General features: G+C 38.2%; 2 protein-coding genes across 2 annotated transcripts; both read left to right on the top strand.

Moving 5' to 3' along the window:
- On the top strand, positions 1-3,777 carry xcr1b.1 (chemokine (C motif) receptor 1b, duplicate 1). Its single transcript, XM_029453800.1, has 2 exons — positions 1-110; positions 1,873-3,777. Exon 2 carries the CDS (start codon positions 1,890-1,892, stop codon positions 2,937-2,939), a length of 1,050 nt encoding a protein of 349 aa, XP_029309660.1. The 5' UTR covers positions 1-110; positions 1,873-1,889; the 3' UTR covers positions 2,940-3,777.
- A 104-nt stretch (positions 3,778-3,881) lies between these two features.
- LOC115022633 (chemokine XC receptor 1-like) lies at positions 3,882-5,479 on the top strand. The gene is made up of 2 exons (XM_029453682.1): positions 3,882-4,015; positions 4,188-5,479. The coding sequence occupies exon 2, from the start codon at positions 4,198-4,200 to the stop codon at positions 5,236-5,238; it is 1,041 nt and encodes a 346-aa protein (XP_029309542.1). The 5' UTR covers positions 3,882-4,015; positions 4,188-4,197; the 3' UTR covers positions 5,239-5,479.
- The last annotated feature ends 8,108 nt before the right edge of the window (positions 5,480-13,587 follow it).

Raw genomic sequence — 13,587 nt, 5'->3', positions numbered from 1 at the left:
ACCAAGTTGTCCACACGGACGTCATTTATTTCTGTTCACCTTTGTGGTCGATATTGAAGAACAATTCCCAGTTCCAGTTATATTTGCATAAAGGACTCTGGCGTGTGCAGGTACAGTACGTTTCTCTCAATTATTTGTTAAAAGGGCAATTTATATAATTCTATAATCATGTTTATATATACATATATGTATATATATATATATATATATATATATATATATATAATGTTTTGTATTTTGTAAGAAATGTATTTTTTTACTGAAATATTTGTTTTTTTTCATGCAGTCAGTAATAAAAAGATAGAAATTGAAGTGTGAATGTTTTATCTTCTTATTTTGATCATCTAGTTTTAAAGCAGAGGAAAATTAAAACAGTTTAAAGCTCAGTTCACTCAAAATAAAAACATAACTTTCTTCTCACTTACCTGTAGTGGTAGCCACGCAGATAGTTTTGGCTTTATTTGAGTAGCTTTAGAGACAATTTACACTTATTTAAGCAGCTACCCTATGACTAATGGAAAAGAAAACAGTTCCTAAACTGTTCACATTGAAGTCTGTGGATAATCTAAATTATTAAAAACACTGTTAATGGAAACAGACTATTGCTGTTGAATTGTTTAAAAGTCTCAATTTATGTTTATGTGTTTTGGTGTCCTACATGAAAGTATAATTTTATTTCACTGGGATCTCATGAGGCAACAATAACAAGTATGCATATAACACTTTATATTAAAATAAATAGGGCTCAGATTATAACATTGAGTGCATTTGTTCAAAATCTTTGCTGATTAGTATTTGCACTTACGTCAGTGACTTCTGCTCACATCATTCAAATCAGTTGAACTGTGACATCATCGCAGCATTACAACAGCACAAAGATCAACGTGGTGCCCAAACACGACACTATAAACTATATTTTAAAGGTAATTGTTAGATTTCCTCGTGCTGTTCTCTCTCTTCTTGATGGTGTGAAGTGAAACGCTCTGCTGAAAAAAAAAAGGGGAGCTCTGGTATTTCTGCTTAACAAACAATATTAAAAAATAAAATGTAATGACAGCAACAGGCTGTGTTGCCAACACTGTCAGTGCTTCCCAGGTCTAAAAACATGCAATTCAACAAGGCACACAGATTAGGATCCTAATTATCTTGACATTTACAAAGAGACAGGCGCTAAAACGGAGCATTTCAGACAGAGGGTGAATACAGGTATATTCAGACTGACAGTATGAGGAAAGATAATGTGTTTTTGATCATTTAAACATGTAAACATGTTCTAATAGAAACCCAAAATACAATCATGAACCTGAACATGTGCATAATATGTCCCAAATACTTTCTAATCCCTTATTGAAATATGAATGTTGTTTTCCAAACTGTACCTCTGAGTGTTGTTTATATATATATATATATATATATATATATATATATATATATATATATATATATATATATATATATATATAAACACTTCTCCAGCGCCTGTAAATGTATGTATATGTTCTTTTCATGGCTTTGAGCATCACACAAAGAAATTCTAAGTATTTCTGTTGCACTGTGTTGGAGGGAGGTGGATAACTCAAAGGCTGGGCAAATAAAAACAAAACTAACTAAATAAAAGAAGTAAAAGAGAAAATATGCTTTTTGTAAATTTGGGTAAAGTGACACTTTAAAATATATATATATTTTTTTATACATAAAAAATGTAGTCATGTATCAAGAGAATCATAATAATCTATGGATATATTACCCGATGAAATCTTGACATCTATGAAAAACATTTTTAGCATGTTATCATCTCATTCAATGCTGTATCATTAAGTGTGTGTCATTTGATTTACCCCTTTAACAAACGCCTTTATGTCTTTTTTTAAGGATTGTCTTCTTTCTGAATGAATATGGCAACAACTGGCTCACCCTTTGATATAACCATGGTCAATAACTCCTACTATGACGATGAGTATGAAGATGAAATGTGCAACAATACAAACGTCCTGCATTTTGGAGCGACCTTGACTCCGGTGTTCTTCTCCATCATACTCATCCTCAGTCTGTTTGGCAACATCCTGGTCATTGTGATTCTGGCCAAGTATGAGAACCTCAAATCCCTCACCAATGCTTTCACCCTGAACCTGGCTATATCGGATCTCTTCTTCACCGCAGGTCTGCCCTTCTGGGCCTCCTATCACATGTATGGATGGACTTTAGGGCAACCTGCATGCCAGATAGTCAACTTTGTCTTCTACGTTGGTTTCTACAGCAGTGGTATCCTCCTCATCCTGATGACTGCTCACCGTTATGTAGCTGTCATGAATCCTCTGTCTGACATTGTGTCCACCACAGGCTCCTTCAGTGTCATAACATGTGTGATCGTTTGGGCAGTGAGTTTATTTGTCGCCAGTCCAGCCTTCATCTTCATCAAAGTGGAGCAAAATATGTGTGTATATGCAAATTCTTTCTGGAGCTTATGGGGAATCTACCAGCAGAATGTTCTCTTCGTTGTGAGTTCAGTGGTGTTCATCTTTTGTTATTCTCAGATCATGTGCAGGTTGATGCGTCCTACTGCCCAAAGAAGAAAGAACAAAACTTTAAAACTCATTTTTATTCTCATTGTTGTTTTCTTTGTGGGATGGGCACCTTACAATATAGTGATATTTCTACAGTCATTTGATTTCTGGCCCAAACCACCTGCTGACTCAAAGACTGTGGCAAGTGCGTGCAAAACATCTGAGCCACTCGGTTACGCCTTTTACATTAGCCGGCTTTTTGCCTTTTCACACTGCTGCCTCAACCCTGTGTTTTATGTGTTTGTGGGGGTTAAATACAAAAACCATTTGAAGAAAATGCTGAAGGGCTGGGGCCAAAGCAATAACCGCATCATCAACAGGCATAGCCGACTAACTATCACATCGGTGACAAGTGGTGAAGAGTTCTCGATGTAGTAGATGTATGTAGAGAACCAGAACATCCAGGTTCTGTGCCAAAGTAAGTAAAACCTCATTCAAAAGTATGTTGACATTTGTAAATTGTAATGGCACAAACAACTTCAATGACCAAACAATGAAGTGGATGGTCTACACCAGCAGAAGACCACGCCGGGTTCCACTCCTGTCATGAACCAGACAGAAGATTGGATAAAATGGCGCCCGGTCTGTCGAATCTCGACGTCAGAATTTAGCGTAAACAACATGAACCCATGAATCCACCCTGCCTTGTGTTGATGGTGTAATGGATATTATTTTAGCACTCACCAGGCCCCTTAATACCAACTGAGCAGCGTTTAAACGGCAGCAGTGTAACGTCGTCTCAAGGTTGTCGACAAGGAGCCACTGACACACGAGCCACTGACCGGATACGAAGTACACAACTTTTATTTGTGATAAAAGGGATATCCAAAATGTCATACAATTGCATCCATTTCACTTTGTAGTTTCCAATCAAACTGCTATTATAAAATAACAGCCGGCCCTGTGTATTTAGGTTAATATGTATGTGATTTTGAATAAATGTTGATACATTGATTATACAAGTTATTACAGATAATACGTGATTCACTTTGATTTAATGCATTTTACTTTATGCTTTCATATCAATCATTTAGATCAATTCATTTATGTTCTTACCTTGTCTCTTTCACAAGGTAATACTTTCCTTTCAAGAGAGTCTTTTTGTGTATGATCATTTGGAATTTGTGATAAAAATTGCGTTTATTTTTGCTTGATCATTTCATCATCATAATTATTTCCATGCTTAACAAAAAAATAAAGATAAAGGAAATTATATTTCTGGAGCGTCTCTGTTTTTTAATAACCATCACTGCTGTTTCTTGGTAATGTTATAAAAGCAGCAGCATTTTGTCACCCGTGTTGCACAAATCCAAATATGTTCATGTAATACTGATGCAGCATGTCTGACTGAATGTGAAACAGAACGAGTTACTGCTGAAAGAATTTCCTCTTTTACATCACTTTTCCTCCACAGTTCAATTCAGCACAAGACGTGAAAGCCGTTGGTCGGTGTAAGTTTCTTATTATTTACTGTAATTGCTCTCCATATTTTAGGGTGACCTACTTAGTACTTAATTGTTCTCCATATTGAAATATTTTACGAGGAATTACTTTTTTTAAACAACATATTGCTGAAGGTTTGTAGACATCTGCTCAGTCTTAATTACATTTTGCCAATTTTAGTTTTGTGCTCATGTTTCCTAGAAAACGTACGATGGCATCCAACTCCACGGTGAGAGACGGAGGTGTGAACGACAGCGGCGGTGTGGAAATTCTTTGTGATGAGATGGTTGACTTTGAAACCTTCAGTGGTGCCTTCTTCATTTTGATCTTCATCTTCAGCTTCACATGCAACTGTCTCCTCGTATTTGTTCTCGTCATCTACGAGGACCTAAGACATGTCACAAATATATTCATCCTGAACCTGGCCTGTTCCGATTTGATCTTCACTGTCACTCTTCCATTTTCTGCCGTCTATCAGCTGCACCAATGGGTCTTTGGTGAGTTTGCCTGCAAGTTGATGATTGCGGCATACATTGTTGGTTTGTACAGTAGCATCATTCTACTGACCGCCATGACCGTGGATCGTTTCAGAACAGTGGTGCTGCACAACTGGCCAGCCAACTCTGCAAGGAGGCAGAGGTGTGCCATGGTCAGCTGTGCAGCCGCCTGGGTCCTCAGCATTGCTGCATCCGTGAGGGATGCTATCAAAGTGACGGTGGAAGACTGGGATGGTATTTACAGGTGTGAGGATCCCTCTGATGGCCATGATGACAAGCTGGGGTATTATCTCCAAGTGTCATTGCTCTTCTTCCTCCCATTTGCCATCATTGTTTTCTGCTATTCTGCCATACTCAAGACAGTGTTGCAGGCTTCAAACAGGAGAAAGCACAGGACCGTGGTAGTGGTGTTATGTATTGTTGCAGCCTTCTTCGTCTGCTGGGGACCTCACAATATTTTGATTTTGATCGGGTCTTTGTATGAACCCAAGAGCTGTTCTGCAATGGAACGCTTGTTTAATGCGTATTACATTTGTCGTATACTTGCTTATTCTCACTGCTGTATGAACCCTCTGCTGTATATGCTCTCACACAAGTTGCAAAGGCATCTATTGGATCTTTTACGCTGCGAGAAGGTCCGCAGGAAGAACAGGGGGAGAGACACTTCTGTTGTTCAAAATGTAGCTTTTACAGCACAAAACTCTGCTGTCATGTTGGAACTAAACACCACATAGACATTCGCTTGTGAAATGAGACATCTGAAAATGTTTGTATGTGATATTTGTATTTAATTAATTTGTTTTTGTATATTTCCTTAAAGATAAGAGGTGGTCTATTCTTCTGTAATTATTTTATAAATATATGTAAAGAATGTCAGTGTGTGTGATGATATGTGGCACTGCTGCACTTTCTGTCATTATGAAGGAAAACATTGCTGTGCTGTTACTGTAATACAATTAAATAACATTTACTGGATTTGGCTGTTTCACTTCTGTTTTCAAGCAAAAGCAGTGATATGGGATAACAGGCTGGATTTTAAATTCTGCTGTGAAAGCAATTTTCTCTGGGTAAAGTCCAAGAGAGAGTGAAACTGTCTGGCAATATTACATGAACTATATAAGATTAAAAACAATATACAAGTACTAAGCAGAGCAGCGAGCAGCAGCTGGAGTGACACTGAGTGCATACCCAAGGTAACGTTTCTTTGGCATTTTATCACTTTGAATTATGTTACAGCATCTTTATTCATGTATTTATTCATTTTGGGAAAACATTTATGTAAAAATTTAATTGGACAGCTTGAGAATTTGGAATGAAAATACAAAAAGGTGGATTGAAGTACGAGAATATGGAATACAACTTGAGAATATTGATTTGCATTTTGAGTATTTGGATTAAAACATGAAATAAAAGTCTGAGAACAGTGAATGAAACTTGAAAATATGAACTTGAATCTGCTGAAAAGAGAAACCTTATGTTAATGAGGTGTCTACTGTTAATGAGCTTTTATTGACAAACATCAAATAGAGAAGATGTCATCCAACATGACAAAGAATATATTGTCGTGTCTTTTATTTGGTGATGCCAATTCAAAAGTTGCAACAAAAGCTGAGACATAATCCTTCGCTTCGCAAAAATGTTGGGGTTAGGTGAAATGTTCCTGTACTCCATGGCTGGATCTCTGAAGACTGGGCCTGTAGAGTCATAACAGGGGCTTATCATCTTGGGCTGGACAGCTATGTGTGGATCCTCACTGCCATGATGTTGCTCTTTGACATCTGCATGCAGACTGGCCTTTTCTTTCTCATATCCTTCATTCTCATTACATTGTGCTGTGTCCACATGTGGATAACTATCAAGCAGTGCAGGATGCACATAGATCACCAGGATTCAATGTGGATTTTTAGGGATGATTCTTGTTTTCTTTCTCTTTGTTTGGCACCAATCAATATCAGAAACTTTATATTGTCCTTGGTGATGTTCGGTGTTGTGAACGGACACAGGAAATGCATCGTTTAGGGTTAATATCTTACGTACTGCTTTACTTACACTGCTGCCTGAACCCGCTGTTCTATATGTTTGGAGCACAAAGATTTAGGAGGCATCTCCCCATAACATGTTTCAAGCAACAAGCTCATGAAGCCTATGAAGCAAGCTGGACATGAAAACGATTGCAGTCAACGCGAGTGTTTAATCCATCCTTACAGTTTTTCTCTTGTGTTTTTGCTTCTGTGTAAAAAGAAAACCACACATGTAAAGAAATCGAAAGCTTGAAAGACTTAACGCTTTTCTGGGGGGAAGACCATTAGTCTATTGCAACAGAATAATGGTGAAGGAGCAGGCAGAAACAAGAACAGTGATGAGTCATGCGGGGAAGTGAACTACTCTTGTATGTACTGGAGATAAACAAATAAACTAATTGTGAAAGACAGGAGACTGAAACTTTGGTGGTTGTAATATTGTCTTGAAGGAAAGAGGAGATGGTTTGGCTGGATTCAATCCAAAAGAAGAAATGCTGAGAAAAAATGAAGCATTTATTTAAGGAGACCTACAGTATATAAAACTAAAGCAACTTTGTTTCATGACGGGAAGCAGCAGCAGCAGCAGCAGCAGCAGCAGCAGCAGCAGCAGCAGCAGCAGCAGCATACTGTAACTCCATATGTATTAGAACAACTGTATGTTCTCAACTGTAATTAAATCAACACTCAAGATCACATTGTAATGATGATCTTACTGTACTGAACAAATCAACCCACAAGATGGCAACAGAAATGAAAGGAAGTGAAGCTGGAGATCATTTCTAGGACGTCAATTTAAAAAGAAAATAAATAAATACAAATCCTATGAAACTATGCAATTTTCTCCCTATTCATTTTAATCTCGTGCTTTGATGTCAATGTGATAATAGTTGATGTTTTACAGGTTGGATATTTAACCTTTAATACCATGTTACTGATTGATATCATGCATACTGTGCACAATAACAGACAAACACGTATACGGCATTTATATCTAATATTATTGTATGTTGTTAATGTTTGATTATGTTATGATTAAATAATATTTTTGGGTAAAACAAGCCTGTGCTTTGAATTACGATCCATTATTCACAAGTTGTTTATTATTCATTATGGACTTATGTCTTGTGTGTGTTTTATACAATTAAAATAAAATAGGATTAGGTTTTAAAAAGTGTAATAAATGTATTCCCAAGACAGTTTTCGCCTACAAAGTGCAGGTTATGTCGAACAGTATTACCTGCATATCAGATGTTATAGTTCTGTCCACACCTGTTTAGTATCTGGCTTCATATGTGCAAGCACCAATTAACCAGACAATGTTCGTTGTGCACACTTTAACTGCAAATAAAGCAATTCTGAATCTGGTTAATTTATTCCCCCCCTCCCCAACCTCTTCTTCTCTTTTCCTTTTTACACATCAACCTGGCCACTATGTCCGGGAAGTACTTCCCTCTGGAGTGACATTGTCTATGTGACACAGAATAAACAAATGAACTCTCAGCAGCAGGATCAATAAAATAAAACATACTTGTGATATAGTCAACTATATCAAAGTCAACAGTCCGCAGGCTTTTCTTTAAAATGACATGTGCCAGACCTTCCAACAGTTGAGGTAATTTAGCTGTTTTGTTTTTGGTAATTAAAATATTTCACAAACCTTTTTTTCCCGTCTTCTGTGGTCCAAATCTTTTAACTCTATTATATGTAATGTGTTCCTCCAGAGCCCTGTCAGTGTACTTGAACATGGTTGAGTAGCGCGGTCCTGATAGCTCCACGGGGGGTCCAGTGAAGAGTGTATAGGGACAGCTCAGTGGGCCACTGTAACAGCACTCATATCTGTCTCTGGGGGTAGATTAAGCTTAATTAACTAAACCATCCAGCACGCTTGGATGAATGGATGCAAGTCAAGGGCAGAGCAGTCACGGGTGTGCTCACACATTCTCTGGCAGGCACTGGGAGACGGTTATGTGCCGAATATTATCTCTGCGTATAATAGCAGCAATATATTGAATACTGTAGTTGCAATAAAGTTGTGTGTACAAGTCAACAATGATAATGACCAGTATTTAGTCTGTCATGTGTCTTTATTCACTCAAAAATAACAGTGACCTCTGAGTAGAGCAGATTCAAAGCTGCATTGCACCTGTGTATAGGGAACAGCCATCCCACGGTCTTGCATAATGTTCCTCGTGTATCAACAATGTATGATTGTTCGCAAACAGCTTTTGGACTTATCAGCTTTTCTGAGAAGGAAGTGATCGTATGTTGATGAGTGTCAGCTGGTTGGGGGAAGGACTCCAAAATGTTCTTTTTATAATATGCAAATAAAACAATATATTGTAAGAATTAAATGCATCCATAAACCACAGAGAAGAAAACTAAATAGAACAATACAGAATAGTATACACCCCACGGAGCTAAAATAGAAAAGACGATCTAAGGCATCCCATTTCATACTTCGAGTCAGTACAATCTCTTTTCCCAGATCATTTTCTTAGCAAATGATGTTGTTGTTGTTCCATCCTGATTTTAGCCACAAGCTAAACAGCTGTTGTTGTTTTCTTACATAGTCTGTGCTACTAGCCCTCCTTAGCCCTAACGTTCACTCCCTGCTCTTCTTCTCTCCAGGGCAACTCACCCTCCTTTTCACATTGATAGCTCCCCTTTAATTCCAGCTATCTATAACGATAATTACTCCAACCATATGTGAATTGAATTGATGCCTTGCAAATGTGTACATGTGTGTGAATTTGCTAATAAAGTCTTATTGCCTGTTAATCTGGACTGTCAGGCAAATGCGTGCAAATCGATTAAGTGTGTCAGCCTTATCATTACAAACAACTGTTTTAGTCAACAAATATAGACGACTTAATCCTTGTATGACAAACATTAGCATGTATGACATTCTACTAATGCACCTCATCCTTATTGAATTTGTCACGGGAACAAAATGTTTTTAAAAAAAGGATTAGATTCACTGTTTAACACACACCCGAACAAACACATCTTTGCTTCGCTCAGTCATGAATCCAGGAGGGTGACATGTTTTGGAATAAATTCTTTAAAAGCCTGAATTTGAAAGATGAGATTAAAACATTTAAATAAAAAACCTTCTGATGCTGCATCTTGACTTTCATTTGTCGACTGCACTGCTACATTTCTCCACTAGAGGGGACCTGGGTATTGGCAGCATACTGTTTGTTTCATTATTACTGGGCCACATTATTGATTACAATCTACAGCAGATTAAGACAGATACGTACTCGCTTCTGCTCTGCTAAAAATAACATTAGTCCCAACAAAAGAGGAGCTAAAGAGCTGGACTGATTTGAATACAGATTCAGGTTTCACTTGTTTTTTGACTCAGCAACTTTTATGGCCTGTGTGTGTTTTTAAACAACAAATATTCACCACAAAGAATAAAAGCAGCCTGTCTCTGCATATCTCACACTCTATATTTTAGGGTCATCGTCCTCTACTTACCTGCTGTTGTACAATAGAAAAACACAGTGATTAACTACCATGGAGACTTAATTAACAAATCAAACATCTGGATATTCAGACTAAGCCTATTGCAAAGGCTTAGCTGCCTCTTGTAAGACTGGCCATTTGATGTATCAAACAGTGCGTCCTGATGTTTCTTGCTAAATTCTTCCCATCTGGCTTGTTTCGTATCTCTTCTTCCAGCGTGTCTCGCTTTGAAACTTTCACTTGTAATGTTGCTCATTCACACGTATTTCAAGTATCTTTTTTTTGTTACTTAGTGGCGTCGTGGACAATGATAGGAGAAGGATTGTGGACAAGGCGACACAACTAGAGTAAAAACAAGACATGGGAATATACCTGAAATGAATGTGGCCAAGTTGACATGGGCCTCTAATATATATCTGTATTCCCAGGACATTTTTATTTTATTTTATTATGTTTTACCCTCAGATGTTATGGCTCTGTCTACATTTGTCAAATAATATTATAGCACAATATAACATAGCATAACATGGTCAAATTACAGATTTCGTAGAGGTATGATGAAACATTTTTATAGAATTATGATTTTAGATACAAACATGTAGGTTATTTAACCATTACCATGTGTCAAACCATGTCAATTGATTAATTGTGACATTAACACAATAAAGAGTTACTTATCTGTACATAAAATATGCAGCAAAATTAAATAGGTTAAATAAAATCAAATAAGAACCCTGATTTAGAGATACTATGTTGAAAAAAGACGTAAACCATCTGACAATAGGAATCAGAAAACTATTGATAAGCAATATAATTCAGTTTGACTACAAGACACTCATGGTTTAAATGCATTCACTCAATTTCAAAAGCAAGTTTTATAAGAGCGGAAATATTGTGTAATATAAGCAATAACACCAGTATTTACAAGGGCACTCTGAGAGCGCAGTTCTCTGCCAAGGCCGTTTCCATAAGTGAAATATAATGTGTGTATCCCCGCCATGATTAAGATCTGCTCGGGTTTCAAGAAGATCGGCCCAGTAGCTTGTTCCGCGATTCTGCTGACAAAGAAACCAACCAACCAAACCAAAAACATAACCTCCTTGGCTGAGTCATGAAACACTGATACAAAGAGACCATGAATGTGTTGACCCGATGCATGCTCGCACGCTTAGCTTCATGCTCTTGATGCCTTATTTCAAATTAGGGTTGAGATTAAAGGTAACAAATCAATCCTTTAAATGTGAAAAGCCTAATTAGGTGGATGAGCCTGATAACATTGTATCTTGAATTAGTTAAGCCATGTAACAAGATAATATGACATGACATAACGTGACATGACATGGGAATATATATTCAAGATTAGACCATTAATATAATGAAACAGTTGTAATCCCAGGACATATATGTAATAATCCATTTAGCTCATAAACTGTGTGTCTTTATATGTTTGTCCACAACCTAAAACCTCACCTCACATAAGAGAACCCGTTTTGGTCCAAAGTGCTTTGCTGTGCTTTGAATGAAAACATTTTTAGAACTGGACCTCCAGACCTGGCACTGACTCTTCAATGCACTACCCACTGAGCTAATATCCTACAGACCATGCTTTTTGGCTTACCCTTCCTTATCCTCAGGCTGCACCAGCTGCCGTCTACCTCCGACCACACTCCACGCCCCTGATATGTTGTCCTCTACCTGCTTCGTCCCTCCTCCTCCTCATTTGTAGGTGTTCTATCCCCCTTTTTGGCCACAACTTTCCAAAAGGTGAACAGAAGTGATTTTCAATAGCACCGTGCATGACTAATGGTTGAAACATGTTAAAATCATCGCAGAAATGTCCTTGGGAAGACAAATGAATTTTCAGCAGAATAATTAACTTAATTAACAAATTTGCATGCATATTCATCAGGGCCATTGAAGTCTTTCCAGCTCAGCTTGATGAACGTTGCTGTGTAATAACCAGCTCATTTACATTCTGCCATCCACTGCCATTTGTGTGGATTACCGAGAAAAGGCAGTGTTTGTGTGTGTATGCGTGCGTGTGTGTGTGCGTATGCGTGTGCGTGCGTGTGTGTGTGTGTGTGTGCATGATGCTAGAGGTACATTGTATGTGCACACACTTTTCTCTTTCCCTTAATATGTCACAGAGAAAGCTTGATGAATTGATTTGAGATACTATTTTGTTGGATATACACCCCGATATTGGACCCAGCTGTCTCTTCTCACACACACACACACACACACACACACACACACACACACACACACACACACACACACACACAAACATACATTCATATATGCACATATTCATACACACATACCTTGCGTGAAAGTGACTGTGTGTGCTCTACACCCATATCTCCTTGCATCCTCTTCCCCTCCTCTCTCCCTCCCTCGCCCCCCCCCCCCCTTCTCTCTGGTGGGCAGTTCTTGGCACCGATCCTGAGTCGTAAACCCTCCTGGGTTGCCAGACTGTGCGTTGTTAAAAAACGTGAGTCCCTCCGTACCCCCTCCCCGTCTCTGCAGGGCAATCTTTAAAGGCAGCAAGGTGTGACGGCACAGACTGGCAGCTTGGCAGCCATGCCCGAGGATACCAACACTCCGTCAGCCGTGAACGGGCACCATCACATGGGCTCGCCTAACTAATACGCTCGCCGTACATGTGCCTTTCTCATGCCTCATCTGTGCCAGTCAGAGACAAAGGAATTCATTAAGAAATTTCACATGGCGTTGTTTTGTGATTTTGCTGGGATATAGTTAATTGGGAATTTCACACAAGCTAAGGTAACTAAGGGACAGATTATCCAAATTAGTTTGGAAAAAGTTAATTACACTCACTTGGCTGTATGTGCCCTTGATCTGGTTGGGCAGGGAACAACAGCAAAACTTATTTTACGAAAGCTTGTGCTGGATATTACTACTAACAATATGTTTCTCATTCTCATCATAGAGTTTGCATCCAATTTAGGAAGCACTGAACAGTCTTTGAAAGAGACACTTCCCAGCCGCTTACTTACCAGCCTGTCAGAAAACTGCTGCACCACTAACATCGTCGTACGAACATGAAAAGGAATGCAAAGCGAATGCTTTTGCACCTTTAACATAACCAATATGGCGCGCTGTCCTGAGACGTTGAAGGAGCAATTATCACATTTTTTCAAGAAGAAAAACAGGAATTCAAAAAAAATGAAAAGCAGCATCACCTGACACATAAAAACTTGTGATATTCAGCATACTTTCTTCCCTTTGCCTCTGTGATACTTTCTCCTACGCTTTTTCTGCAGACATATGTTTGACACTTGAAGCTGTTATCATAGCTGGAAGTGTGAAAGAGAATTGTTGCAGTAATATGCGCTCTTGAGTGTTGTGACAGGAAAATGCTTTTCTGATACAGAATTGGCATTTTCAAATGTCTGACGCAACAGTGTTTGTACTGATGACAGCGACGCCAAGTTTGCAAATAAATTTCTTCAGAAATGCTTTGATAGATTCTTCGGAGGATAAGTTATGTGATTAAATTGTTTCCCATGCTCATTGGAAGACTTATGGCATTTTTAATGACATGTTTTACTCGTAAAAAAAAAAAGA

Source organism: Cottoperca gobio, chromosome 17 (assembly GCF_900634415.1).
Source record: "Cottoperca gobio chromosome 17, fCotGob3.1, whole genome shotgun sequence".
Lineage (NCBI taxonomy): Eukaryota > Metazoa > Chordata > Actinopteri > Perciformes > Bovichtidae > Cottoperca > Cottoperca gobio.
The sequence above is the reverse complement of the archived record's forward strand: the minus strand, read 5'-3'. Positions and strand labels throughout refer to the sequence as shown.